Source organism: Boleophthalmus pectinirostris, unplaced genomic scaffold (genome assembly GCF_026225935.1).
Source record: "Boleophthalmus pectinirostris isolate CB_2022bp ecotype Guang Dong unplaced genomic scaffold, ASM2622593v1 HiC_scaffold_3, whole genome shotgun sequence".
NCBI lineage: Eukaryota > Metazoa > Chordata > Actinopteri > Gobiiformes > Gobiidae > Boleophthalmus > Boleophthalmus pectinirostris.
In genome coordinates, this window is record NW_026571299.1 from 25962213 (window position 1) to 25977807 (window position 15595).

The following is a 15595-nucleotide window of genomic DNA, read 5'->3' on the forward strand; positions in this document are numbered from 1 at the left end:
GCCAATGAGAGCGCCACTTTATTCTAGAACAGTAAAAAAAAATAAAAATAAAAAAATAAAAAAGCATGTTCCCCGAGGTCAAACGCGCCCCCCTTGACGGAGCCTCGGGGGGCACGCCCCACTATTTGAGAAGCACTGGTTTAACCCAAGCCATTTTCCACATATTCACATAATCCTGTTCCTAAACTTAACCATGACCCTAACCATAACCATAATCATAACCAGTTTTCTAACTTCATAAACTTCATCTAACCCATTTAAGCATTAGCCTTTTGCAGTGTTGGGAGTAACGCGTTATAAAAGTAACGAATTACAGCAATGCATTACTTTTTGCTGTAACGCAGTAATGTAAGGCATTACAGGGGAAAAAATAGTAATATTTTACTCGATACAATGTTTTTTTTTTTACCTGGATTGAAGTGGTGGGTTTTTCTTCATACAAATTCGCTAAAATCACCTCGATATCAGCAGCGGTGAAACGCCGGAGATGCGCCCTCATAGACCTTCAGGTAACCGCGGGCGAAAGGACTGACAAAGAACTCCACGCTGTTTAGACCTGGTTTAGACCTGGGTCAGTTCTGGTTTAGACCTGGTTTACACTCGTCCCTCCCTCTATCGCAGTTCACTTTTCGCTGTTTCGCAGATTTTATTTTTATTTTTTTGTGCAATTTTGCATGCCTTTTTTTTTTTTTTTACATTGTATGAATGGGTATTGCGTTCCTCCCGCTGCGTCCTGACTGGCCTAGGGACTCCTGTCTCCTGTACAGAACAGTACAGAATGTGTTCAGCTGCCAAATTTAAATACATGTTCAGTCTCTAGCAGTGTGATTCTGAAGTGCTGTACGGTTGCAAGTTTTCTTCCCGACGAAACCCACAACGTCGACGAAACGTTCTGCACCGACAAAGGCTCCTCCTGCACCCAAAAGGCAGAGGAAGATGCAAACCACCACACAAAAAGTTGGACTTCTGGACACGCTGAAGGAAGGTAGAAGTTACGCGCTGTAACAGACTCTTGCACCGGCTCGGGTACCTGCAAATAGTTGCTGAAATCAGGGCCGCGAGCCCGAGCAGCAGGGTCCATAAAGAGCGATCGGGTGACAGCCGCTCTTACCTCCGCGAGGTGCGGAGCAGAGCCGCTCCTTTCTCCTGCGGTCTCCTTCGAGCCCTTCCCTACAGTGAGTCCTGTTTTAGTCCTAGTTCACTTCTGGTTTAGTCCTAGTTCAGTTCTGGTTTAGTCCTGGTTCAGCTCTGGTTTAGTCCTGGTTTAGACCTGGTTCAGTCCATATAGAGCGCAAAAGTTACTTTGGTGAGAGTAACTTAAAGTAATGCAATAGTAATGTAATGCCTTACATTTTAAATGCAGTAATATTGTAATGTAATGAATTACTTTGAAATGACAGTAATAGGTAATAAATACCGCATTACAGTTTCAAAGTAACTTGCCCAACAGTGGCCTTTTGTGGACTTGATCAGAATATAGAAGGAACAGGCTCGTCAGACAAATCCATTCTAATGGTGTGTAGAATACGCACCAGAATATAAGACGCATCAACTAAGATATATATATATATTTTTTAACATATATAAGTCGCACTTGTCTATAAGCAGCAGGTGTCCACATTCTAACTTGAGATATTTACACAGAAAGATGGTACACAGAAAGATTTTTAAAAATTTGTATTAAATACCAGTACATGCGTTTTCCAAACAGTGCTTGTAACACGGCACTTAAAAGTCAGTATTACGAGAGGATTATTTATTACAAAGAGCCTCTGTCCTGTCTGTATCATGTCAGTGTTTTGTAGGATTTCAGCAGATTTCAGGCTCTCCTGGGGGCGGGGCTAGGTGAATCGAGCATGTATGAGTGGATGTTTGGCTACTGAAGTTTGATATGTTTCTTCTCCTCATTTAAACACTCACCTGCGTTTAACACATACGGGTCATTAAACTGTATCCCCCTCTCTAATGTTAATTTAGCATCATAACTTATTTTAGCACATGTTTTCATGCACTGACAGCTGCACTAGCTAGTGTTGCAACTTCATGTTAACTTCACAGACAGCGGTGCTTTCTGCACTCTGGCTGCAGGCACATCCGTTGTGTTGATAAACAAATAATCCATCCATATATTAGCCACATCGTTGTATAAGCCGCAGGGTTCAAAGTGTGAGAAAAACGTAGTGGCCAGTAGTCCGGAAATTACCGTAGTCAGGTGCCATTTTAATGCCCTACCCTCTGTCTCCTCTGAGGTGAGTTTCCATGAACTGGTGTACCTTTCTCCATGCTTTTTCAGTGTAGTGTCGTACTGGCACCAGTGGAGACAGACTCACGTTTCTTTGGTTTGACGCTCCACAGACCCATTCGGGTGCTGGGGGTAAATGGAGGCTCGACAAGGTGCCCGGCTCCTGGATACGACAGGCGGGTGAACAGGTGACCCTTACCACAGGCGTTTAGGGTCTGCTCCAACTGAACAAGAGGAACAAGTGTTAGACTAATCAGGCAACACATGAAAACCACCTCTGACTCACTGCTTCTTAAAGAAAAGGCGTTCTACTTCTATGGATTCAATCTTTTATCATTTAAAAAAATGCTGTATCTGTCAGAAACAATGTATTAACATGTTTTATAAGTTTCACTTTCTTTTTTGACTCTGAGCCTCCCTTTGCTCTCCATGCTAAGTCACTCCCTCTTCAGAGCGGTATCACAGCTTACATTGTACTAATGAAACTACAGCACATCTCCTCAGATTTGTCGAGTTGTATCATGTTTTTCTATTTATGGAGAATTGTCATGTGCGAGCATGGGCGATGTAGGCTTGTGGGCGGAGCATTGGACAGAATCTTACATCTTAACCTTTACACATATTACTGCACCCTCCCAATGTGCACTAGATTTAGTTTTGTTTGCTTTACTTTGGATTGCTCTTGTTCACATTCACGCACATCATTCACCCCAAACATGCAGCATGAGCCACATGAGAGCCATTGGCTGATCAATTTTTATTTTTTATTTATTTTTATTATTTATATTATTATTTATGGACTTATTTCCATAACACTGGCTTCAAGGGAACAGAGCCCCGTGAATATGCACGCATTCGTGAGGACTATACACGCTGGTGTATAGGCACGTGGCTTTTTGTGCGACATGCAGACAGACCCGGGATCACCTGTGCAGACAGACCCGTTGTCACCTGCGCAGACAGATCCGGGGTCACCAGGTGGTCTCAGAGCTGACTGATAATGTGAATCAGAATGTGGCTGTTATGTTCACACCAGCTGTCAGAGCAAATGCTCTTTTACATCAATTTGACGAGTAGCAGCGTGAAAACCTCAAACTTATTGACCATTCCAGTGTTTGTAAACAGTCCTGATAAATACTACATTCACTTATTGTTCAATATGAATGCTGAAACAATATATTTTGGGGCTAAATATTTATTGTGTGTACAGTTTCTTTGCAATAGTGAGAAGATTTTTATTTTTTTTTATTTTTTTGAGTTGTAGAGGATTGAAAAAATAACTTCTATTATTAGTTCAATCTGCAATTGAATTGTTGCACTTCATGCTTTTTAATGATACAGTATATTTAAAAATAGGTTTACTGGGATTATCCTGCTTTATGTCAGTGGAATAAAGTAGTTTTGCAATATTTCTTTGCAACTATATTATGCTTTGTTTGTTGTTTGTTTTCGTGACCTTTAACTAATGAAAAACTATGATACAAGGGTAAACTGTGGTGCTATTCTTCTAAACCAAAAGTAATTATTCCAAAAACTTGAAAACTATAGGCACTTGAAAATAATAAACAGCCCTTACCAGATCAGCGTTCTCTGCAGAATATGCCATCAAGTCATTCCCACTGACAATATACAAGACCGGACAAGAAATCTTCTCCATCTCAGAAAACAAAAACAAAAAAGCAATCAGTAAAATTGTGAAACAGACTGACAAACACAGAATAAAGTATAATGCATTACTGTGGTGGATACCTCTGCCACCACTTCATAGTGTCAGTATTATTTAATTTCACTTACATTGATTCATTACATTACATATAATTTAATTCCTTTTATTTAGATTTATATTCTAATTTGAGTACACACATTTTAGTTAATATAAATCTGATTTACTTACACTTGTTCTTTTTGGGTTTTTTGAGCACCGGACACAGGATCCTTGGGAGAGACCATCATGACTCAACAAGAAGGGGGGAGCACTATTTAGTTAGTTATATTCAGTTACTTTGTTTAGTTTGTGTTGAGGTCACTTTATTATCATTTATTATTTTCTGTATTATAATTATTTGCCTTTTGTTACTTTGATGAAGTTAGTAGTTTTAGTTAATTAATTAGTGTAATTCCTCCCTCTTGTGTTCAGCTTTAGTTGGTCCTCTGGTATTTAAACAGCCCTGTTCCTTTGTCTGGTTAGGTTAGTTTTGTTCCGTTCAGTTTGATTTTGAGTTACCCCAGTTGGGCCCGGCTTTTTTTGTTAATAATTTGCCTAATTTGAGCCTTTGTTAGTTGTTGTTGGACTTTATTAAATTTAAACTTATTTTTATACCTTGTCTTTGCCTTTCTGTTTGGTCCACTACAGTTACCTTGACTATGTGTGATGGTAGTAGATTCGCCGGGAGGGAGGCTTCCCGGAAGATAATATGGCCATCATAGATGAAATTCCAGTATTTTGGGTGACTAAAACACAATTACCAGTAAATAAAATATTAGTTAATTGTCTTGCTACAAGTAGGTAATCTGTTTCCCATTATCTTTGCATATTACAGTTTGATGACAAGCATAGACCATGAGCAGTGGTGAACCCTCCACACAGCAAAAGCACAACCACATTCTGGTGGTGGCACTTCCGGGGATCCCATTCATTTAAATAAAGTGAACAGAATTAAAATGTACACGGTAAAATCTTGAGTTCTCCCCTCATCGTCAGAGAGTGGAGCGACGCTGCCCACTGGTCCATTTATGCAAATCAAACAAGACAGCTGCAAAAAAATAAAAATAAATAAAGGTGCTGTACATGATTTTTTTCCCCATATATTTGAGCAGAGTTAGTTTAGCTCTAGTTCAGATATATTTTAAAAAAGATGTTTTTATGTCAATAAGTCCACTGTGCACTACCTACATCTACTTATAAAGCATTTTATTGCCAGATAGCATGCTGTTGTTAAACTCCACCTTAAATTCCACTTAAGTCTCTAAAAGCTGTGAAAAAAGTTCATAACATCATGGTGAATAATTAGAAAGCTCTGTATACAAGTTAAGTGAGGAATACATTTGGACCACTGCAAACTGTTTACAACTACTTTTTTCAGGTTTTTAAAGATAGGAAACATCTGGTAGGACTAAGTTTTCAAATAAACATTTTTACAACCTGACATCAGAGTAAAACAATATCAAAAATACTATTAGACCTGGAAGTTTTTTCATCATTCTGTTGCTACTTTGCAGTTGATGTCATCAACATTCCCTGGAGGTATGAATGTAACTATAGGCACTGCTCTGTTAGAAGCTCTGGTACTCAAGGTAGACTTTAATCTGAGCTATATTTTAACTAAAATATAAAAGAGCTGATTTAGTTGGAATCCCATCAGTAGATCTGATTTGTGCTATTTAACAAGTTTGTTTGAAAATCAAAATCAATCAATTTGTTGAAAATCAAACTCCTGAACAGGACCATGAACACTCGTGAAAATGGGTGATTTAATTCCATTTTGCATTTTTTCTTGAGTTTTGTATATGGGTGTGCTACTGTGTGCATTGTGTCACCCTGATAAGTTAGGTAGAACACCCCGGAACAATCTAGTGTGATGTTACTGCAAAGTATCAATCTTTATCAATCTTTCAAAATTAGAACTAAACCAGGACTAGCCCAAAGGATCAAAATAGGACCAAATCAAGTCTAGATCAGGACTGAACCAGACTCAAACCTGGACTAAAAAGAATACTCTTGTGGCATACCTTAATTTCAGGTAAAGTGGCTATTCTCAGAGCCAGGTAACCTCCATAAGAGAGGCCCATGATCCCCACTCTGTCCCGACAAATCTGATCATGGTCCTGGAGGAACTTAAACGCTGTCTGTAAAATGATTTTTATTATGAAATACCACACTGCTCAAGTATAAATATTGAAAAAAAAAAAAATCAAATCAAAAATCAAATCATGTTTTCACAACAGAAAAATGTCAAACTTTATAATAACTAGTCTTGTTATGATACTAAAAATTCTAAACTTAAATAGGCTCGATAATCAATACTGATTCTGATACAACAATGATAATTAAAAACACTCTTTCTTTAGACAATAGAATGTGATTTTCAACATTAAATTGCGCTTTCTTTTATATTACAATGTGGTCTTATGTGTGTAATCCCTCAGTGTTCCAGGTAGGTTCCATAGGCGTATACTAATATATGTGCTCTTATACTTGTTCTGATACGACTCAAGATCATTTTAAAGCTATTCACAAAAGGTTCATTTCTGTCCTGTGAATGTGACTTTTTAGTATCAACCTGCTCAAATGAGTATCTAGTTTCAATACTAGTTTTAGTATTGACTAGTATCAGATTTTCAATACTTTTGACAACCCTAGTAATAGTCTTAGCCTGAATTAGCCTCAAAGCTTGAACAAAGACATCATTCATAATGAACAAATAATTAAGAATTAATTCGATTTAGTAACTACTCACCGTAATTTAAATACTAAACCTAGCTCCTAACCCTAACCCCTCAAGTCCCTACTAAGCCTGAATCATTCTTATTTTCATTGTTATTAAAAGCCCTGTACTAAATTCTTTCCATGTTTTTGAGCAAACTGTGTTTTGCCCCAGTACAGATGTACTGTATAAGCAGCTCTTGAGGTCAAAATACGCCTGCTGACTACATCTAATTAGATAGCGTTCTGATCATCAGGAAGTGCAATTTAGCATGCTAGTTGTGACAGCAACCTTTGCTCTGCTTGTGAAAAAGAGTTTATGAACTTATTGCGATGAATAATGAAGACACTTAATGCATGTGTAAGGAAGTTTTTAAGACTAAAAATTTGGTACATCGCATTTAACTGTTCAAATGATGTTTTTCCTCCTAAATTACAATTTCAGTTTTATTATGAAGTATTTTTTAATGCTATATGGCCCAGATCCATCAAATTATTATGTACTCAAGGTCACAAAATAAATTTTGACATTTGACAAATTACATTTTATATTAAAGCAAAGGAGAACTTTAATTCCATCTGTTAATCTAATACATTTTGCAGTTGACAAAACTGAAGTTCCCCTTTGCTTTGCTAAGTCTTCTATCTGGATGGCAGGGATTTCACAAACATTCTTTGTATATATATATATACTATATATATATATATATATATATATATATATATATATATATATATATATATATGTGTGTGTGTGTGTGTGTGTGTGTGTATGTGCACACACACACACACACACACACAGTGGGGCTTGGAAAATGTAGATAAATATTTGATATAAAACAAATTCAAGTACATTCAAGTTGGAATGGGAGTTCTGTCTCACCTTGAAGTATGTGTTCCCAACATTGATTGTATTTAGCGGCCCGGGCAGATCCTTGTGCCCAAAGTATGCCAGGGACAAGCTAGCGTAGCCTCTAGATGCTAACAAAGCCGAGCGGTACTCCACCAAACCTCCAGCTATCCCCAACAGATCTAAAATGGCTGGGAATGGACCAAGACCTGCAAAAATGTATGCAGTGATTAATCATTTAATACATAGTTTATATTTTGCATATTTGTAGCAGCAGCAAATTAAGTAGTTGTGGTAGGAAAAATAGTAGTAGAGCAGTACAGAGAGGAAAGACCCTCTGGATGTCTGAGGCAGGGTAAGTTTATTTACCATCAGTCTGGGACCCGGTGATTTGAATACTCAACACTGCATGTAGTATTCAAGCCTGACTTTGCTTCCACACAAGGAGGTTTAAATAAAAACAGTCTGGAGACCAGACCAAGGAAACAGATCATGTTAACCCTCTCCAGGCAGGTGTTGCAGATTTGCAACAGCTAAATTCCAAGTACCTACTTACTCTACATCCATATTATATGAGCTTTTTTTACTCAGGAGCCTTTTTCCCATCCATGCTGATAAACGTGGGTGATGCAGACTGTGCAAGAATGGCTCCACGCAAACGGCCTGCCAGAAGTGCAAAATACTTTTTTTGTTTACAAAGGATAAAAAAGTCAGAATTGTATATTACTACCCCATATTATAATTTTCCCCAAATATCAGATTTTTCCTGATACTAAAATTAATTTGAGCCTGAGAGGGTTAAAGAAGGGCAAATTCTGTAACAGTTGGATGACGCCAGAGCTAAACACAGATAAATGCCGACAATAAACCCCCAGCCCCACACTCTCTCAATTTAACATCTTTGTTTGAAATGTGATTGTGGGTAGCAATTTGTCCAGTTTCAATCAAAGGTAATAAAGGTAGTACAGTTGAATTACTTTAATCTGTGTAAAAATAGGACTTGTGTCTGATCACCTGGGGGTAGAAATAAGGTCCCTACAAGTCCATTTTGTCGGATCTCGATCCTCTTAACCCCTGGAGCCATGTACCAGCGCTCAGTGGAGATGGAGGCCAGCTCTGTGTGCTCTGCTCCCCGGTGACCTAGAGAAACGTGGCCCTCCAAAACAGACACTTTAAACACATAGGGAGTGTGCGTGTCCCTCTTTCTCAACCTGTGGACAAACCATAGATTGTATAATGATGACCTTGAGGGTCCAGAAAGCACCTAATAAATAAAATATTTTTTATTATTAAGATTATTAGTCAAATATAAGTGGGCTAAGTGAGTGTGACGTCAGAGCATTCGGTTGCATCCAAAAGAAGATCATCGAGGCTAGCAGTTATAGCAACGAATCTGGAGCAAAATAACTTAGAAAGACAAGCTTTCCTAACTTTGAGTGAGGTCCCCTCTCCGCAGATCTGACCTGTAACTTAGCCTGGTGGCAGTACCTGCTTGTCCACTTGGAAATAAGTAATATATATTATTATTATATATATATTATATTTCTTTAAAATAATATTCAAATCATATGTTTACAATTTTTCAGAAATGTCTTATATTTTTGTATGTATGACCAAAATGTGCCTGGTATTTTTCACAAAATGTGACAATTGGGTTTAGAGCTAGTAGTTAAAGCATATACTAGTATAGTAGTTTCCTCTGGTTCATTATTGATGCTTTCGTTGACTCCTGTATCCATGGTTAATGTTGTAGCCATGGGTTTTCTTCACCTGCCTTAGTCCCTCTCTCTCTCCTGGAGCCGGCGCCAGACTCCAGAACAGCCCCATCGGTTCAAAGCCGACGAATGAGCCCCCGACTGAAGAATGTGTGCACACTAAAGAAGAAGAGACAGAGGAGAAGGAAGTCAAACATATTTGATCACATCAGAGTCAAAGTCACCACATAAAAACTGAAAAATTCCATTCATCCATCCATTTTCTTCCACTTATCCGGGGCCGGGTCACGAGGGCAACAGTCTAAGCAGGGACTCCCAGACTTTCTTCACCCCAGTCACTTCCTCCAGCTCCTCCGGAGGACCCCGAGGTGTTCCCAGGCCAGCCGAGAGACATAGTCCTTCCAGTGTGTCCTGGGTCTTCCCCGGGGCCTCCTTCGGATGGGACATGCCTGGAAAACCTCCCAATGGAGGCGCCCAGGAGGCACTCATAACAGATGCCTGAGATACCTCAGCTGACTCCTCTCGATGTGAAGGAGCAGAGGCTCTACTCCCTGCTCCTCCCATGTGACTGAGCTCCTCACCCTATCTCTAAGGGAGCACCCAGCCACCCTGTGGAGGAAACTGATTTCGAGCGCTTGTATCTGCGATCTTGTCCTTTTGGTCATTACCCAGAGCTCATGACCATAGGTGACAGTAGGAACGAAGACTGACCGGTAAATAAAGAGCTTCGACTTTTGGCTCAGCTCCCTCTTCCCCACAACGGTCTGGTACAGAGACCGCATCACTGCAGATGCTGCACCGATCCACCTGTCAATCTCACGCTCCATCCTCCCCTCATTCGTGAACAAGACTCCAAGATATTTGAACTCCTCCACTTGAGGCAAGGACTCTCCACCCACCCAGAGAGGGCAAGCCACCTTTTTCCGGTGGAGAACCATGGCCTCGGACTTGGAAGAGCTGATCTTCATCCCAGCCATGTCACACTCGGCTGCAAACCGCCCCACTGCACATTACAGGTCCTGGCCTGATGAAGCCAACAGGACAACATCATCTGCGAACAACAGAGATGAAATCCTGTGGTCCCCAAACCAGACCTCCTCCAGCCCTGACTGCACCTAGAAATTCTGTCCATAAATACCATGAACAGAACCGGTGACAAAGGGCAGCCCTGGCGGAGTCCAACATGCACCGGGAACAGGTCTGACTTACTGTCAGCAATGCGAACACAGCTGCTCTGGTCATACAGGGGCTGAACAGCCCTTAGCAAAGGGCCTCGGACCCCATACTCCCAGAGCACCCCCCACAGAACACCACGAGGGACAAGGTCGAATGCCTTCTCCAGATCCACAAAGCACATGTGGACTAGTCGGGCAAACTCCCATGAACCCTCGAGCACCTGATGGGGAGTATAGAACTGGTCCAGTATCTCACAGCCAGAACAAAAACTACACTGCTCCTCCTGGATCCGAGGTTCGACTATCAGCCCGATTCTTCTCTCCTGTACCCTGGCATAGACCTTACCGGAGAGGCTGAGAAGTGTGATTCCTCTGTAGTTGGAACACACCCTCCGGTCCTCCTTCTTATACAGAGGGACCACCACCCCGGTTTACCAGTCCAGAGGTACTGACCCCGACCGCCACGCGATGTTGAAGAGGTGTGTCAGCCAAGACAGCCCTGCAACATCCAGAGATTTAAAATACTCAGGACGGATCTCATTCACCCCCCAGAGCCACCAAGGAGCTTGCCAACCACCTCAGTGACTTCTGCCAGGGTGATGGATGAGTCCACCTCCGAGTCCCCAGCTTCAGCTTCCTCCTCGGAAGACGTGACAGTGGGATTGAGGAGAACCTCAAAGTATTCCTTCCACCGCCGGACAACGTCCCCAGTCGAGGTCAACAGCTCTTCCCCTGCACTGTAAACAGTGTTGGTGAAGCACTGCTTCTCCCTCCTGAGGTGCTGAACGGTTTGCCAGAATCTCTTTGAGGCCATCCTATAGTCCTCCTCTATGGCCTCCCCAAACTTCCTCCCAGCTCTAAGTTTAAGCCTCTGCGCACATCGGTGCCTGTCAGCTGCCTCAGGAGTCCCACGAGCCAACAAGGCCTGATAGGACTCCTTCAGCCTGACGGCATCCCTTACTTCCGGTGTCCACCATCGGGTTCAGGGATTGCTGCTGCGACAGGCACCACAGACGTTACGACCACAGCTTCGAGCGGCCACATGGACAATAGAGTTTGAGTTGGATGCAAAGTGGTTCCTTTGAATCCTTGATGTAATGGACTTCTATTGAAAAAACATCACTCCTGGCACACTCTCCACTGCTTCTCATTCTGGCCTTAAAATGTTTGAACCCTACATGTTAAATCAATGTACAGCGTTTATCTATCTGTCTTTTTATTAAAGGTGCACTGTTTAACTTTTCTGGTGGAGAATTCACCACCTGCTTGTCTCTGGGTTGTTATTGCTTTGCATGGAATGTTCCACAGTATGACATTATGTTAAACTTACTTATCTTCAATAGAGAAATCCAGGTCTCAGTGAACTGAATACAATATTTGAACTCACAGTCGACAGTTCCCTCTGAGTCTGTGTTGTAGTGTGCATAGGACTGCCAAAGGTCTCCGTCCTCACAGAACATCTGAGTGGACAAAGTGACCGGAGCCACAGCAGGCAGGAAACGGGCTCTAATCCACATCTTTTCATCAATGAGCGCCCTGCAGGGGTCAGCAGAGAGCAGAGGGCCAGGTCTGAGGCTGCTGCCATGACGAACATTCACCAAAACACCTGAAGAAAAACAAATATAACGATTCACCTTCACGACCGAGATGAACCAAGTTTAATTTTTTCATATTAATTTTTTACACTGATTTACACCAACACAAATCTGAGCAAAAGTAGGCAACACAAGAGGGCTTTTTGCTCAGTAATATTTGGCATCATAAAAATAACTGTATTGCAATTGTCTGACAGATTCACAATAATATCTCCGTAGATTTTTTTTTTTACAGATGGACATCAGCGTGGCCCCCATCCAGAACCAAATGTGATCATAGGCCTGTCACGATAACAAACATTAAAGTAGAAAATATAGACGATAACTATGCCACTGAAACAATAACTCTCAAGTAGAATTATCCACAAAATACTATTCTAAATTTTCACATACCACCACCAGACAAGTTGTGGAGAATGAGGATCATGTCCAGACAATTTTATTCACGCATACCGCTATAGCGGTGTTTTAAAAAAAAAAAAAATCAAAATATTATGTTCAGTAGATGTCAGCATCAGCTTTACTGTCATGATTTGTCACTTCTCGGTCAGGAGTCATCTTGGTTGCCTTGTTAAACCTTACCCAAATGCTGGTTCAACAGGTTGGGTCATTTCAAGTCTAACTTAATGACAGATATTTTCCCGCCTTTTTCCAGCACCAGGAAGAAAACCACACTGCTCCTCCTGCATCCAAGGTTCGACTATCGGTCGGATTGCCCTCTCAAGTACCCTGGCATAGACTTTCCCGAAGAGGCTGAGGAGTGTAATCCCCCTGTAGTTGGAACACACCCTCTGGTGTGCCGGAGTTTGTCCAACCAATCCACATATGCTTTGTGGATCTGGAGAAGGTGGTCCCTGTTTGACCAGAGCAAGAGCTGTGTTCGCATTGCTGGCAGTAAGTCAGACCTGTTCCCAGTGCATGTTGGACTCTCCCAGGGCTGCCCTTTGTGCCCGGTCCTATTGATTGTTTATATGGACAGGATTTCTAGACGCAGTCAGGGCTTGGAGGGTGGCTGGTTTGGGGACCACAGGATCAGGAGGTTGTCCTGATGGCATCATCATTCATATGCACTTGGGCGGTTTGCAGTCGAGTGTGAAGTGGCTGGGATGAAGATCAGCATGTCCCACTGGGAGGAGGCCCCAGGGAAAACCCAGGACACGCTGGAGGGACAATATCTCTAGGCTGGCCTGGGAACGCCTCGGAATCCCACCGGAAGAGCTGGAGAAAGTGTGCATGGAAAGAGAAGTCTAGGCCTTCCTGCTCAGAATGCTACCTCCCTGACCCAGCACCAGATAAAGCGGAAGAAAATGGATGGATGGACAGACTCTTCAACTGTCAACAGCGGCCACCAAGATTACTGTTGCAAGGCATCAAGTTCAGTAAATGCAGAGTGTGCGGGCATCGTGGACTAACATGGGTTGTATTTTTAGCATCTGTGGCTCGGCACTGGGCTTTACTGGGCGTGTTAGGGTGGCGTGCCACAATGAAATTACCTCAGTATATCACTATGGTTTATTTTGTGTCCCTTTTGTCAAACGTATTTTGTATTGTATGTTAAAAGTCACTTGGTGCATCTAGACTCCTGCTTTTCTGTGTACCTGGTCTGTTCTCTGGTCGTAGCCCTTGATGAAAGGACTCTCTCTCTAAAATCTTCCTCTTGTGGAAGTGCTACTCCAAGGCGCTATATTGACGTTTGCAATGGTCCTAAGGTAAACTCAGTAAACTGAGCCATGTGACCAAATGGACAACGGGCAATGGAAATACTGGACTGATCGAGGATTTGTTTGTTTTTTATTAACTCCCTGTTAAAATGGGTAATAAATTAAATGTGAAGTATATTTATGTCATAAATATACTTGTCATATTCAGTATCAGAGAACCAGTGTGCCTGTAATGTGTGGAGAAAGATAAATTTGAGCTGTATATATTTGACCTGTTTTTCCCTCTGACAGTGGAGCAGACAGCAGTGTGCACAGCCCCTCAGCTCTGGACCCAAACTCCACCCCAAATCTTGTGCTTAATAATATTTCATTTTATGAAGTCTGTGTAGCCAGATATATCTGACCTGTAAACACGACAATTTCTTTCTGTTCTCACCGTGGAATGTCCTTCAGACTGAAACTCCAGTGCTTGAAATTCTGTCACTAGAAGTTGTAAAAGTACAAACTACAAATTAGACAATTTAAATGAACATTTTATTGCTGAATTCATAGTGTTGCTGTTAATGGTGTGACAAGTTCTCATTATAATAATTTTTTAAAAGTAATAATTTCTTAAATATGATTGTTTTGGTGATTATAAGCATTTAACCCATGTGTTGGGTAGAATTAACTCAGCAGAGTAGTAAAATACAACCCAGAATTGAGTAGGAAAAACAACTCAAAAAGTTGGGTTAAAATATTAACCCAAACTGCTGGTCAAAATGACCCAGAGTTGTGTTGGTCCAATTGAGATGAGCACTGGATTATTATTTAACACCGGTTGGATTATTTTAACCAGCATTTTATAGCATGTAGCACAATGAAACACTATACAGTACAATAGTTAGTTTGACCTAGTTTATTTGTATCTATAATGAGTCATAGAAGTTATTTATCCATCTTCTTTACAGCGCAAATCTTATTGTATTACAGAAAAATAAGAAAAAGTTCCCCACAAGTACAAAGAAAAAATACCCATGAGAAATACAGATCCCCAGAAATGATCCATCCATTTAACATATTGAGCAGTATCTCAATATAGTAATATAATTTTACTACTTACACAAATTTTGACAAATTTAACTAAAACAGAGTTAACGTTATTTTTAAGATTTAGCTAAAAATATATATTTTTTTCCCAATTTGGCAAATTTTGTACGTTTTTACTTCCTGGTTGGAAAACAAGGACATTTGAGCTCAATATTCACTTTATTCCAGCAGTTTTGTGTTCTGTCATCATATTTTGTGTTAGTTTGTATTGTTTTGCATGAGGCTGCCACTCTTGACAGCAAATGATTTCAATAGGCCCTATACACGTTTGGAAACATATGAATGACGACTTCCGGTGTAGTTACTGACACTGGGCTCGCCTATGGACTCTGATAAAAGCCCATCGAAGTACGGGGGTGCTGTCTGGAATAATCTCAAAATTGGCATCCTCATCTCTTCTCTTTTGTATGTCGGTGGGAAAATTATTAAAATGGTTGTATGGTTGTAACTGTTCATCTACTGAACATAACAGAAAGCTACAGTGACATCTAGATGAAGAAAACTGGGCCATTTTGTCAGATTTCCTAGATTTTGTCAGAGTTACTTCCATTAACAGAGCCTGCCGGAAGTTCTCATCCGCATGTTTCTAAATGTCTCCTGTTTTTTTTTTAATTGAAGAGTAAATAGGGCCGATACGGACTAAAAAGCTGAAATGAATGGGATCCCTATTTAACTGTAAGTGCCACCAGAAGAAAGCACTGTTTTGGAGCATTTAGAGACAAAAGTGTGTGGGGTAGAATAAGGTCAAGATGGTGCTAGAGGCCTGCATAACATGTATCACAATCAAATCAATTGCAATTTCAGTTTACTGCATAGAAGAACATGCCCTGTGTGTTTTGAGAGAA

General features: G+C 40.9%; 1 protein-coding gene across 1 annotated transcript; it reads right to left on the minus strand.

The window, feature by feature from the left end:
* Positions 1 to 2157: 2157 nt before the first annotated feature.
* Positions 2158 to 12558, minus strand: LOC110171280 (acyl-coenzyme A amino acid N-acyltransferase 1-like). The gene is made up of 10 exons (XM_055160325.1): positions 12525 to 12558; positions 11793 to 12011; positions 9290 to 9389; positions 8530 to 8726; positions 7549 to 7724; positions 5972 to 6088; positions 4910 to 4995; positions 4600 to 4693; positions 3819 to 3899; positions 2158 to 2466 (listed from the first exon to the last, which is right to left on the minus strand). Exons 1-10 carry the CDS (start codon positions 12556 to 12558, stop codon positions 2290 to 2292), a joined length of 1281 nt encoding a protein of 426 aa, XP_055016300.1. The 3' UTR covers positions 2158 to 2289.
* Between the last annotated feature and the right edge of the window lie 3037 nt (positions 12559 to 15595).